At 31.7% G+C, this 13,026-nt stretch overlaps 3 protein-coding genes across 6 annotated transcripts; 2 read left to right on the forward strand and 1 right to left on the reverse strand.

Annotated features, from left to right (window-relative positions):
* Positions 1 to 2,720: 2,720 nt before the first annotated feature.
* LOC108744778 (oral-facial-digital syndrome 1 protein homolog) lies at positions 2,721 to 5,067 on the reverse strand. Of its 3 annotated transcripts, none has more exons than XM_018480690.1 (2): positions 3,481 to 5,065; positions 2,721 to 3,009 (listed from the first exon to the last, which is right to left on the reverse strand). In XM_018480690.1, the coding sequence occupies exons 1-2, from the start codon at positions 4,886 to 4,888 to the stop codon at positions 2,804 to 2,806; spliced, it is 1,614 nt and encodes a 537-aa protein (XP_018336192.1). In that variant the 5' UTR covers positions 4,889 to 5,065; the 3' UTR covers positions 2,721 to 2,803. The 3 variants fall into 3 exon arrangements, with proteins under 3 accessions (XP_018336192.1, XP_018336191.1, XP_018336193.1); XM_018480689.1 differs by having other exon boundaries at positions 2,721 to 3,015; positions 3,481 to 5,062; XM_018480691.1 differs by having other exon boundaries at positions 2,916 to 3,022; positions 3,481 to 5,067.
* Positions 5,068 to 5,593: 526 nt separating this feature from the next.
* Positions 5,594 to 10,193, forward strand: LOC108744853 (heat shock 70 kDa protein 4). 2 transcript variants are annotated; one of them, XM_025975082.1, is made up of 10 exons: positions 5,594 to 5,896; positions 6,454 to 6,652; positions 6,713 to 6,896; positions 6,953 to 7,244; positions 7,302 to 7,713; positions 7,794 to 7,974; positions 8,063 to 8,361; positions 9,056 to 9,185; positions 9,268 to 9,604; positions 9,692 to 10,193. In XM_025975082.1, exons 1-10 carry the CDS (start codon positions 5,781 to 5,783, stop codon positions 10,044 to 10,046), a joined length of 2,505 nt encoding a protein of 834 aa, XP_025830867.1. In that variant the 5' UTR covers positions 5,594 to 5,780; the 3' UTR covers positions 10,047 to 10,193. The 2 variants fall into 2 exon arrangements, with proteins under 2 accessions (XP_025830867.1, XP_025830868.1); XM_025975083.1 differs by having other exon boundaries at positions 8,063 to 8,313.
* Positions 10,194 to 10,759: 566 nt separating this feature from the next.
* On the forward strand, positions 10,760 to 13,017 carry LOC108744774 (vacuolar protein-sorting-associated protein 36). The gene is made up of 5 exons (XM_025975058.1): positions 10,760 to 10,940; positions 10,991 to 11,183; positions 11,288 to 11,589; positions 11,644 to 12,024; positions 12,739 to 13,017. Exons 1-5 carry the CDS (start codon positions 10,845 to 10,847, stop codon positions 12,907 to 12,909), a joined length of 1,143 nt encoding a protein of 380 aa, XP_025830843.1. The 5' UTR covers positions 10,760 to 10,844; the 3' UTR covers positions 12,910 to 13,017.
* Positions 13,018 to 13,026: the final 9 nt, after the last annotated feature.

Consider the following 13,026-nt stretch of genomic DNA (forward strand, 5'->3'; position numbering starts at 1 on the left):
TACTTTGTAGCTGTGTTAAATGTGGACCAGAGGATTTTATTCAAATTGCATTTCAGTTAATAAATAAAACTAAATGTTAATTTAATGATTTTGACATTGATTTTTTAAAAAATCATAAATTGCACAGATTAACATTAGAACTTTCAGCCTTGAAAAAAATTATAAAACAGGGGACAAGTTATTACGTTTTATTTAGAAACTATTTAAATAATATGGATAATTAAATTGTAATAAAAGACTTCATTCTTAAAAGTATATTAATCTATCTTCTTTGAACTTTCTTCCTAGTTTCGAATAGTATTATCTATTCAACTTATAAATTAGTTATTGGTGTTCTATCTTAATCTATTATGGTGCTTGAGTTTGAGATCTCAGATTAGTAAGATTAGTGTCGGTTATGGAATGGTTTTTAGTTTTTGAGATATTCAGAAACTTTTTAATTTTACATATTGTTTTGTCCATAAAAATTTGTGCTCTAAGTTTAATCTTAATCAAAACACTATTTTATATTATTATTTAGCAGTACCATTAGCATTAATTTTATAATTTTAGGGTTACCTTTAAGTAGTTATAAACTGTTAAAAAAACGCAGTTTGAATCTCATCAATTTGTTAATAGTTGTAACATCAAATTTTTGTGATATTGGATACTCGGTGAAATTTATGAAGAATTTTGTTATTTCCACAACTTTTGAATTTATCTTTACGAAGTTTATCACATGTTATAAATATCTAAGACTAATAAAACTTGTAAACTTTGCGAGTGGGTCTGAATGCTTTGAAAATGTTTTCAAAAAAATCATTGGTGATTGGATCTTTAAGAACATTTTTGGAATAGTATGCTTTCTTATTATCGATCTAGTTTGATTGCCTTTTTAGGACAATATGGTGTGGTGAACCCGTTTATTTTTCAGTACTTCAGTAGACCGAAAAATAATAGGAAGTCGCGAAGTATGATGTATAAATTTATGAATATTAATCAAAGAATTTGTGAACTTTGAATCCTGTGTCATCGTTTTATGATAATGTTTCCTTATCAGACTGTTGTTTGCCATTTTAGTGTGTGTATTTGCCATGATTTTCCTGTTGGAAATACTTATTGCTTCAAAAAGAAAAAGTACTCGTTTTACGATCATTCAAATACTACTAATATATGCGTAGTTATACATATATTTTCTTATTAATCGTAAGGTACTATATTTACTAGACATTAATTACATTGATAAAATTTTGAAGTGCTATTTTCTTTAGATAATAAAAATAACGTTGTTTTGTTTATTGCTCCGATAAGTATTACAGAAAAAATATTTTGTCAATCTTTTGCAAAGTGTGTTTATGTAGGGAAAGTTTCAAAAATATTTTTAAATTCATCATCATCGTAGTATCATGAGGTCGCCATACGTCAGTCTGAAGATTAGTTAGGCACGCACTTCTACTTTTTCCTATCCTGAGCTAAACTAGAACATCCCCAAGTAATCCTGAACCTTTATTTAATCTACATCTTTTGTGTCTTTCTTTATTCCTTTTTCTGCTTCTATTATGTTTCTAACTAATCCTCGTAAATAGATTAAACCACCATTATTGTATGTGTATTTATTTAATTACTTTTAAGTTGGGCGAATGATGAAAACACCGTGGATAGAAAATATGTACTAAAGATCAAAATAAGACAAGAAGTTAACAAGTGAGGCAAGAATATTGTTTTGTGTGTGACATAAAAGATCATTTGGAGATATTTCAGAAGCAGAATTAGGAGTTAACAGAGGAGGAAGACGTGGAAGACTCAGATTAGATTACTGTTCGCATATAATGACCCAGTTTACGGAAAATGGGAAGATGGCACAGGATAGGGAGGAGTAGACGTAATGATGATGAAACTATTAATTAGGAAATGAAAACAAAATGGGAAAAAGACGGGAAATTGGACAAAAAATTATGCNGTGGAGAATATTTATAAAAAGCACATAAAATGGATGTTAAAATTGAAAAGAAGCACGCTGGACTGTACATATCAGCAAAAGAAACGAAATGTGGAGAAATTGTGGAGGAGTTAGAAGGAGAACAATCAGATATATAAGGAAAAATTGAAATTAGAGAGTTTACAAGGAGGAACAAGAAGAGAAGCATTGTATGAATAAAAAAATCGTGGGTTTTGGGATGAGAAGTAGTTGATATGATGAGGAAAGGAAAAAAGGGTTGGAGAAAATGATGATAAATAAAGAACAACTGTTAAAATGGATAAATGAGGGAAGGAATAGAGGTAATATGTTAAGGAAAGGGTGTTAGGAGGTGACATATTATGGGAAAACTTAAGAAGAATACAAAGGTCGATTTATGCGATAGGGATGGAAGGGTGATTGTAGGGAGATCTGCAAGGAGATGAACAGAATATTTGAAACTGTTACAGAAAAGTTTAGAATGGGAATGAATGCAATGAGAACCAATATTGGCTGAAAAACGAAGAGAGAAAATGTAGAACATGCAGAAGAAGAAATGAGAGTCTTGTGAAGAAGAGGGTGTGGAAATTAAAGTACGAAAAGAAAACAAAAAAATATTAAGAACAGAAGGCAAAGGTTTAATTTTAAATGTTTAGGTAAAGGTTTAAGATTTAAGAATGTTTTTTAGTTGGTTTAAATGATAAGCGCCTGTGGTTTTAGGGTATTTTTTTGTAACATTTTTTTTAATAAATACTACTACTACAGGAAATGAAAACAAAATGTCTTAAATAAAAAAAGTACTTTTAATTATGTAATGTATGTATATGATTTTATAAGATAGACTAAAAACAGTATTGAGGTCCTTGTTCATTTGTTCTGCATCTTTGCTGTGTTAAACATTGACATAATTTGTTGGTAATTATTATTCACTTGAACATTGTCACATTTTATTTGGTTCAAATATTCTCTAGCCACATTGATCACTTGCTCGGACATGTTATCGTCTTCTGGATGTTTTTTGGAAACAAATACGCTTTCTAAAGTTTCGTCTCCATGAATCTTCTTACCGTGTTCTAAAACTACAGCCTGATCATTCATTTTCTTAAAAAATTAACTATTTGAGGAAAGTTTTTAAAAAAAGAAAATAAGAGAAGACGACAATCGGAAATGTAAAAGATAATTAAGGATTAAAACTGGTACACGAACGTGCCCAAAAAAATATTAAGGGAGAAAGAATAAGATAGATATCCCAAAATTGTAAAAAATGAGAAGTAGAATAAGCAAATTGATTGATTGATACCTGATTAGTAGAGAACAAGGGCAGATAAGAAGTAGATGTAATATAGACAAAAATAAGTGAAAAAGGAAAATACGAAATAATAAAATAATTTGAAAAAATAAAACAAAAAAGCCAATTGATGAGAGAAGAAGGTGAAGGATTGATATAAATGATACACATAATGACTCGAAAGCGGGATATAATTGGAAATAAAAGAAGCAAGTTAGTTTTGTAGTTATATATATATAGATGATATAAAAAATACCTTGCTTGTGATCCCCAGAATTTGCTAAACAGGGCACTACAATCCCTTTGGTGTTTAAAATAAGGTTTGATATTTTAAAAGACAATTCCTGAATCTTTTCCTTCTGTTTTACAATTTCGCTTTGCATCTTTTTATTTTCAGTTTTTAATTTGTCGATAATTTTTTTTTGTTCCTTTTCGTGCTTTACTGTCGGGGGTTTCTCATTTTTTTTTGCAATGTCCTCTACTTCGTCTTTAGAATATAAGAGGTTGAGCAGTTTTGAACTGTCTTGCTTTAGTTCAGTATTTCCTTCTTGGGAAGAGGACGACTTTATAGGTTTTACCATAGGGCATTCATTATTATTTAACAGTCTCTCCTTCTCCAATAGTTTTCTTACTTTGGACGCAGTTTTCTTTTCTTCTATCAATTTTTCTTTGATTTCGTGCATTTCTTTTCTTTCTTCTTGTAGTCTTCTGAAAGATGCATTGAGACGATGTTCTTTATCCTCGATATTCTTTTGCTGATTCAGTAAATCTTCCTGCTTTATCTTCAACGTTTTCTCGAATTCTGCGAGATGGGTTACGTGTCTGTGTAAAGTTTGTAATTCTCTTTGTCGTACGACGTTTAGTTTTTGCTTTAAACTCTTGAATTCGGTTTCCCATTTCGACTTTTCGTTATTAAGTTCTTCCATTAAAAGAATTTCTTTCTCTTCGAATACAGATCTCATTCGATCCATTTCTAAACGATGGGCTTTCTTTATTTCGTTGATTTCTTTTTCGAAGACGTTTTCTATCAAACATATCAGTTTTTTCGAATTTTCTTCGTCTAAGTCGCAACTTACAAAAAATTCGTTAAAAGCATCTTCCCACTTGCTTTTATCTATATTGTCAGCTAATTCTTTTAACTTCATATTGACATTACTAACAGATACAGATTCTAATTTGTGTATCAAATATTTTAAGATGTGCATTAATAACGGTTCGGAATTATTTGCCATATATTTTTTTAAAATAATAGGACCTTCTTTTGTATTTTGAGATATTCCCACAGTTTCGAGGATGTCTATAGCGTCGTGTTCATCGAATGCTTTATGATGATCTGCTTTTTCTGTATTTACATAATTTAACGCGTTTGCAAATGGCACTTCTGTGCTAAACACTGATAAAGAGTAGTGATAATTGTACAACATTAAAAATTCAGCTATAAGCAAATTAATAGCTTGCATCTTCGGCGAAATATTTTTTGATGTAAAACATTGTTCTATTGATGTATCTTTTAAGGCACTGACCATTTGGGTCCGTAAATGGGCCCGAAGATCACTGAGCAACCCGCGTCTATTATACCATTCGAATAATGCTTTTTGAAAATCAGCTACAGTTAATTCTTTCGTAGTTTCATTTTCCGCGGGCATAGCTGGGCGAAAATCCATTGCGATTAAACGTTATTTATACTTTCAGAATAAAGTTTTGTAAAAGCACTTAAAACACTTATGCAATATAATGTAATTCATTTTTGTTCCTTTAAGGAATTACTATTTACAAAAATTTCAAACGTTTCAGTTAAATGTCAACATTGTAGAATACAAACAAAAATACTTTGATAAACTCTCTAGGGGTTGTTGATGTCAGTAAAACCTCGGAAAGCATTTTTTTAGTTTTTTTAATAACTGTTTATTTTTAATAAAAAACACATTTGCATCAAAAAAACTTTTTGCATTTAGGCAGTATTATGTTAGTCGATAATGTTTTTCTGATAATAGTGTTCATAACACTAAACATAATGTTAAAATTGGTGTTTATTTAGTCATGCTATTAACTTGTCTTATTATTTTATTAGAGAAGTTTTTCAAATCCTGTAATATTTTGAGAATACTTTCGTTATTAATGATATTTTTGGAGCACCCTGTATATGCAGTTTATTTTAATAATTATTTATAGAGAAATATCTACACTTATTTGCTTTCCTATTTTATGTATACTAATGAAAAGGCAAATTTGGAGGTAATTTATAAATAAAAATATTTATAATAATAGCAGTTTGTTCGATTTTTATTTAAATACATACATTGATTCGAAAAGTTCCCGAATTTTCTAGAAACTGTAGTTTCCTGTTTTAGTAAGTTGGTATTCCGATCAAAACTAAGGAACTAGAAAGTTCACATTTGGATATGTCATTGAAGTACAGAGTATTCTTGTGGTATTTGTGCGGTAGTATTTAAAAGGTGTTTTTAAGTAATTACCAATTTATTATATCATTCCAAGAGCATTTATATTGTGGGTTTACGCCTTTCCTCATTTGGTTTTGTTGAAAATTAGAAAATCATGGCTGCAATGTCGGTAATAGGTATTGACTTTGGTAATGAATCGTGCTATGTTGCGGTGGCAAAAGCCGGAGGAATTGAAACAATAGCAAATGACTACAGTTTACGAGCTACCCCGTAAGTTGTTTTAACTAATTTCTTAACCATTTTATATATTAGAAGTGCATCTGTAAAAAAAAATGAGTATGGAGCACATTTTTATTTTGCCATGGCAACCTCACTTTTTTTCGTCATTCGATTTGCAGTCCTTGAGAAAAAAATACTAATTACGAATGTACTTCTTAGATTTTTGGGTTTTATTTGTAATTACATTAATGTATTATATTGTAATCAGACGTATTTTAACAACAGAAGTAAAAATAAACTCTGTAATGTTAACCCAATTACAAAATCTTGAGGCAGTAAATTTATCGATGGTGATATCAATATAAAATAAAAATCAATATTTTAAATATCTATGTACCTTCTTTATGTAGGTATGGTTTGTAATTTGTTACCTGCCAGTTGTTAATTTCATAATACACAGTCATTTTACATAATAGGTAGATACTTTTGCTTATTGTAGTTATATTTGGTTTTTGGAATAAATCGTGAATTATTTACTTAACATTTATTAGATAATGATTATTATGCAGAAATAAATTAATGTTAACACAAAAAATAATTATTTTCAGATCATATGTTGCCTTTTCTGGAAAGAATCGAATACTTGGTGTGGCTGCTAAAAATCAACAGGTGACAAACATGAAAAACACAGTGTATGGTTTAAAACGCCTTCTTGGTAGAAAGTTTCGAGATCCTCATGTCCAAAATGAAATAAAGCATTTTCCATTTACAGTTATTGAAACAAATAATGGTGGTATTGGTATAAGGGTTCGTAGGGAATCTTAGTAACTCAAAGGCAGTATATTCACAAATAAATTTTCGTTTTAGGTAAATTATTTAGGTGAAGAACACATTTTCTCCCCTGAACAGTGTTTGGCTATGCTATTTACAAAACTGAAAGAAACTTCAGCAACTGCTTTGCAAACGCAAGTGAATGATTGTGTTATATCTGTTCCTTCTTATTATACCAATAATGAAAGAAAGGCACTATTAGATGCAGCAGCTATTTCAGGTAAGTTGAGTAACAGGCTAATATGTTAATATTTCATACAAGCCTACGTATTTCAGGTCTTAATGTCCTACGTCTTTTTAATGAGACCACTGCAACTGCTCTAAACTATGGCATTTACAAACAGGATTTACCTGCACCCGAAGAAAAACCCAGAAATGTTATATTTGTTGACTGGGGCCATGCTTCACTGCAAGTAGCAGCATGTGCCTTTCACAAAGGCAAACTAAGAATGCTTGCGACAGCTTTTGACCCTTATTTGGGCGGCAGAGACATAGACTTGATTTTAGCAGATCATTTTTGTAAAGAATTCTATCAGAAATACAGGGTAGATGCAACATTGAATAAAAGGTATTTTCTCGTTTTTATTTGATTGTAGAATGTATCAACCTTGTCTAAAATTTCTAGGGCTTTTATACGACTCCTGGCTGAGGTAGAAAAGCTTAAAAAGCAAATGTCAGCTAATTCGACAACATTGCCTTTGGCTATTGAATGCTTCATGGAAGAAAAAGATGTTAGAAGCGAGATGAAAAGAAGCGACATGGAAACCATGTGTGCAAGCTTGTTCCAGAGGGTCGAGAACACATTACGTCAGTGTTTGGAGAGTTCAGGGCTGAAATTGGAAGAAATACATAGTGTTGAAATCGTTGGGGGCTCGACTAGAATTCCAGCTATCAAACAGCTCATTGAGAAGATCTTTCATAAGTCTGCAAGCACCACTTTGAACCAGGATGAAGCAGTTAGCAGAGGCTGCGCCCTTCAATGCGCTATGCTTTCACCTGCTGTTCGAGTCAGAGAATTCAGCGTGACAGATGTTCAGGTAAGTAAGCAAAAATTTTAACCTTTCCAAAATTGAATATATCTAAAAAATTAAATTTTTGCAATTTTGACGATTTTCAGACTTATCCAATAACGGTATTGTGGGATGCCAGTGCAGAAGGTGAAGCTTCAGGAGAAATCGAAGTGTTTCCAGTCAATCATGCCACTCCTTTCTCAAAAATGCTTACGTTTTACAGAAGAGAACCTTTCACCCTACGTGCTATGTATTCAGGCAATTTACCTTATCCAGACAAAAATATTGGTAATTTTCTTATATTTTTCAAAATTTATATATGTATATTTTATGTACATTTCATTTTTGGTAAGTGAATGTATCTTTTTTGTTGCAGGCACGTGGATCGTGAAAGACGTTCATCCGTCACCTGATGGCAAACCGCAGAAGGTCAAGGTGAAAGTGCGAGTTAACATCCATGGTATCATGACGATCTCCAGCGCTTCGTTAATTGAAAGTAAAGAGTCTGTGGACACTGAAGAACCGGAAGAACAGAGTCAACAACAGCAGCAGAATCAGAAGAAGGGTGAGGCGGAGGAGAAGATGCCGGTGGATTCGAGCCCCGGAGGCGGCCAAACGGCACCAGAGGTAGGCTCACCCAGCTGGACGAAGAGACTTTCAGCTTGGTTCAGCCGGGTATGCTTAAGCACCTTGCACTCGCTACAAGAGCACCCTCTCAATCTCATTTTTATTTATTTTCAATTGTCAAACACGAATTTTTTAACTTCGGTGTCAAAATGAGTAATACAAAATTATGGCTTGAGTACATTTATATTTCTACATTTGCTTTAATTAATTTTAAAACGTTTGCGTCTTTCCACTAGTAATTGATCAATTATTTGCTTACTATAAAAACATCCAAAAATAACATTTTCTATCATTATTTTATTGTAGATATTTTTTTTCTGATTAAAAACAAAAAGGGGGTGCTCTGTTGCGACAGTCTGGACATTAAGAAAGTAATGTTCGTGCATGTTTGGTGAATTGCTTATTCTGACTTTTTGCGATAGAATTATAAGTAACGGCTGGTTTTAATGGATTAGTAACTTTAATAAGATATCTGCTAAATTTTTTTGCTTCTTATTTCCGAATAGCGCACTCAACCAATTCGATTTTGAAGAAATACAAGGTAAAAGCTACGCCTCAGAATATTAGTAATTATACTAAATACTTTTCAGAATAAAATTACACAACAATAAAAATTATTTCATGTGACAAAATAATTTCATTTTAAAATTAAATGTGATTGTAACGGGTTTATTGCGTTAAATGTTTACGTTTATTTTTTTAATTTATTTTTTTATTCTATTAGCCTCTTTTTTTTTAACAGGAAGGCGAAGAAAAAAAAGAAAAGAAGAAGAAGGTGAAATGCATTGAACTGCCCATTGAATCTCTCACTTCTGGCTTTTCCCAAGTTGAACTTAACCAGTACACCGAACAGGAATACAAAATGATCGCAGGTACATGCTTGTTATTTTCTTTATATTTAAATATCCTTTTAATTACTTTTATTGCTTAACAATTTGTTTTTGCATTTCGTAGCTGACAAACAAGAAAAAGAAAGAGCCGATGCTCGTAATGCTTTGGAAGAATACGTCTACGAATTAAGGGGTAAATTGTCATGCGAAGGCGAATTGGCTCCCTACGTGTTAGAGACGGATGGTTCGAAATTGATAAGTCAGCTGGAAGACATGGAAAATTGGCTCTATGAAGAAGGCGAAGACTGTAACCGCCAAGTGTACCAGGACAAACTGGTAGATCTCAAGAGCAAAGGCGAACCCATTCAACAGCGGCGTATCGAAGCAGATTTAAGACCCATTGTACTAGATGACTACGGAAGATCCATTCAGCTTGGAAATAAAGTATTGGAACAAATAAAGTGAGTAGTTATAAAGTGTAAGCGTGGGTATTGCCTGGTTTTTCTTTTTAAATTCCTTATGATCTATTCATGTTTGTGTTTAATTAGATCCAAGGATCCCAAATATGGTCACATTACGGATGACGAGGCTAAGAAGCTTGAACAAGGAATATCTCAATCGTTCCAGTGGCTGGACCAGGCTAGAAATCAATTAAACAGTACTCCCAAACACGTTCCGCCCCCCATAACGGTTAACCAGATACGTCAGGAACATAATAATTTTGATAGTCTCGTTCATCCAATCATAAACAAACCTGCTCCTAAACCTGCAGCTCCCAAAGAAGAAAAAGAAAACAAGGAGGCAAAAGAAAAACATTCTAACCAAGAACAGACCAATCAGACTCAAAACGCCGAACAAAATGCTAAGGAAAACGAAGAAAAAATGGAATGGTCAGCAACATAAATTAATTTTTAGCTTTAATTATTTAATTAAAAGAAATGGTTACTTCCTTAGCTACTTTTCTGTTTGATTTTTATTTGCTATATATTAAACTGTAATTCCTCTAGAATGTTTTGATTGTTCTTCACGTAATAAAACAAATTAACACACTAGTTTATTTTTATTTATTAAAGGTCTAAACGAAATCAATAATGAATTGATTTTTGAGATGTCCAGAACATATATAAAAGAAATGAGTGCTGTCAGCACAGGACAAAGTAGTATTACGCAAATGAAAGTTAGTATCAGCTATTTCTTACGCTGAAGTATACGATGTGTTGCATACCTATTTACAAACAATTCCTTTAAATTTTAATCATTGATTACTATACATCTATTAAAAAACCATAATGGCCGACATCAGTGACAATGCGACAACAATCGAAAAAGAATGATGGCCGACAACTGCAACAATTAGAAAGAATGATGGCCGACAACTGCAACAATTAGAAAAGAATGATGGCCGACACTACGTCATATAGAGCAATAAAAATGGTCGGGGGAAGAACTAGTTTATTTAAAAAACCTATATTTTGAAGAAGAATTTAGGTCGTACAAATCACGCCACTGTTTAGGGATGCAGCAATAATAAAAAATATAATCAGGCGAAAATTCAAAACGAATGCTAATTTTTAAAATAGAGCGCTATTTAGCTCCCTCTATTAGATACAATTATACGTAAGGTGACGTTGGTGACGTTTAAGGTTATGTTGATGCTCTTTTAGGTTATAGTTATTAAAAAACTCAATAATTCAATAATAAATGGATCGACTTGAATATTCTACTCCAACTTTAAAAGAAAGCGAAACTGTTATTTCTAGAGAGCAAAATGTTCGTTTATATGATGGACATCAAAAGGTATACTAATATAACATGGCTTTTAATGTGTCTGACAATTTTCTTTTCAGACCTCCTTTGAAGGGGGAGAAATAATGCTTACTTCTCATCGCTTATTGTGGGGCCATCGTGAAGCATTAACGCTGAATCAGATATGTCTTTCATTATCCCTAAAACTTGTTATTTATGCTGAAGAAGAAAGTAGTTCATTTAGTTTTTCCCGTTCAAGAAAAGTCATTCTGTATTTAAATGAACCCCATTCAGGTTAGTTAAGGAATTTGCTAGTATGATGAATATGTCATGTTTTATGATATGTGTTTGTTATTTTACTGGGTTGGAAAGACACCTAAAGATGACCATGTTTTTAGATAAAAATGAAGGCCCCCAAGTTAGGAGTACTTTTAATTTTATAAAGTTATCGTTTAGGGAAGGCTATAGAACAGATATTGTCGGCCATATAAATGAAACAATAAGCCTAAAAAAATGGGAAATAGTTACAGTGCCTAGTATCAAACTAAGAACTGGTATAGTTGGAATTGAAAGAAGCATACAAGAAAAACAGAAAGCCACAAAAGAAAGTATTTCAGTTGCATTTCAAGATCTCAGTAAACTTATGACTATGGCAAAAGATATGGTACAGCTAAGCCGGCTAATATCCAACAAGATAAGGGTAATTATAATAATTTTTTATGTGATAATGGTATTAAAAAGAATTTTTATATAGGAAAAACAAGGAAATGTAACAGAAGATGAAACTGTCCAGTTTAAGTCTTATTTGCTTAGCTTGGGAATAGATGACCCAGTAACAAGGGACACTTTTAGTACAGAAGATCAGTATTTTAGTAATTTGGCTGTTCAAGTGTCTGAAATAGTAAAACAGCCTTTGGAGGATGCAGGGGGCCTCCTGCCTTTAATTGACGCATTTTGTAGAGTAAACAGAGCTCGTGGTTTGGAACTTTTGTCACCAGAAGATTTTCTAGCCTCATGTCGTCAAATGGAACGACATAATTTATACTTAAAATTGCACACATTCAAGTCTGGTGTTATGGTCTTGAGATTGGCATCTCTCAGTAATGAACACGTCGTAAATAACACCCTTGAATTAGTAAGTATTAGTATTTGCTTGTTCCCTTAAATTAATTTAAAAGTAAGGACAAACACACAAAATGTTTTAAAACGTAATTTTATAATAATATTGATTTACTGAGTTAATGAATTTCTTTACACATTAAATGAATATTAAGTCCAATTTCGACATAATATCATTATCAGATATAAATACTATTTCAAAACAATAAAGCAAAAAAATATTGTAAAGTTGTTGATTGTAAAGTAAATTAGGTCTGTGTAATCATTGGCTCGTCATAGAGTTTTTCCACTCTGTTTGTGTAAAGTAGAAATGTTGTGTCCACTATTAATTAAAAGCAAACAATGCATTCGTAGATAAGTGAAAATATGGTTGTTATTTGCTATTTATTATTACTCAAACAGAAATAAAATCAGATAACTATAACGTTAATAGAACGAACAGTATAAATAGATAATTTATGTATATGAAAAGTGTTACAAAGAAATAGGATACATTTGTCAAAAGTTTTTAGAAAAGGCACTGTCATTATTAAGGAATAGTAACAGTATTTTATCGTGTTTAGTTGAGATAATTTATTAAGTTCCACTTTTAATAAGACCAATTTAATATGCCACGTTTTGTACGCAGTTCAAAAAAGCATCTTCATGATTAATTTTTAAGTACAAGCTGCACTGAGAAGATTATTGTCTTATCGTTTTGATTTGATTAATATTTTTTTTCTAATTAAAGATAGAAGAAAAGGGGTCACTATCAGCAGAGGAATTGGCAAAATTGTTAGGGATATCTGTAATGTTAGCAAAAGAAAGACTTCTGACTTGTGAAGAGTATGGAGTAGCTTGCAGGGATGACTGCATCGAAGGATTGAGATTTTATCCCAATTTATTTTTAAAAGACTTATAAAACAAATTAATGCTGTATTATATGTATATGCAATATTAATTTATTTCACAATTAGTTCAATAACTGACTCATTTATGTATTATAATTTTTGTATTTATAAATACTATTTACGAGATA

Source organism: Agrilus planipennis, unplaced genomic scaffold (assembly GCF_000699045.2).
Source record: "Agrilus planipennis isolate EAB-ADULT unplaced genomic scaffold, Apla_2.0 scaffold35, whole genome shotgun sequence".
Classification (NCBI taxonomy): Eukaryota; Metazoa; Arthropoda; class Insecta; order Coleoptera; family Buprestidae; genus Agrilus; species Agrilus planipennis.

What these genes read in the sequence shown, in the direction of transcription:
- LOC108744853 (XM_025975082.1), top strand. Translation starts at nt 5,781, where the DNA reads ATGGCTGCAATGTCGGTAATAGGTATTGACTTTGGTAATGAATCGTGC. An exon ending in ATGGTGGTATTGGTATAAGG is followed by an intron (nt 6,653 to 6,712) that starts GTTCGTAGGGAA and finishes TTTTCGTTTTAG; the next exon opens with GTAAATTATTTAGGTGAAGA. An exon ending in AGATGCAGCAGCTATTTCAG is followed by an intron (nt 6,897 to 6,952) that starts GTAAGTTGAGTA and finishes TACGTATTTCAG; the next exon opens with GTCTTAATGTCCTACGTCTT.
- LOC108744778 (XM_018480689.1), bottom strand. Translation starts at nt 4,888, where the DNA reads ATGGATTTTCGCCCAGCTATGCCCGCGGAAAATGAAACTACGAAAGAA. An exon ending in TTCTGGGGATCACAAGCAAG is followed by an intron (nt 3,016 to 3,480) that starts GTATTTTTTATA and finishes ATCAGGCTGTAG; the next exon opens with TTTTAGAACACGGTAAGAAG.
- LOC108744774 (XM_025975058.1), top strand. Translation starts at nt 10,845, where the DNA reads ATGGATCGACTTGAATATTCTACTCCAACTTTAAAAGAAAGCGAAACT. An exon ending in TATATGATGGACATCAAAAG is followed by an intron (nt 10,941 to 10,990) that starts GTATACTAATAT and finishes TTTTCTTTTCAG; the next exon opens with ACCTCCTTTGAAGGGGGAGA. An exon ending in TAAATAACACCCTTGAATTA is followed by an intron (nt 12,025 to 12,738) that starts GTAAGTATTAGT and finishes TTCTAATTAAAG; the next exon opens with ATAGAAGAAAAGGGGTCACT.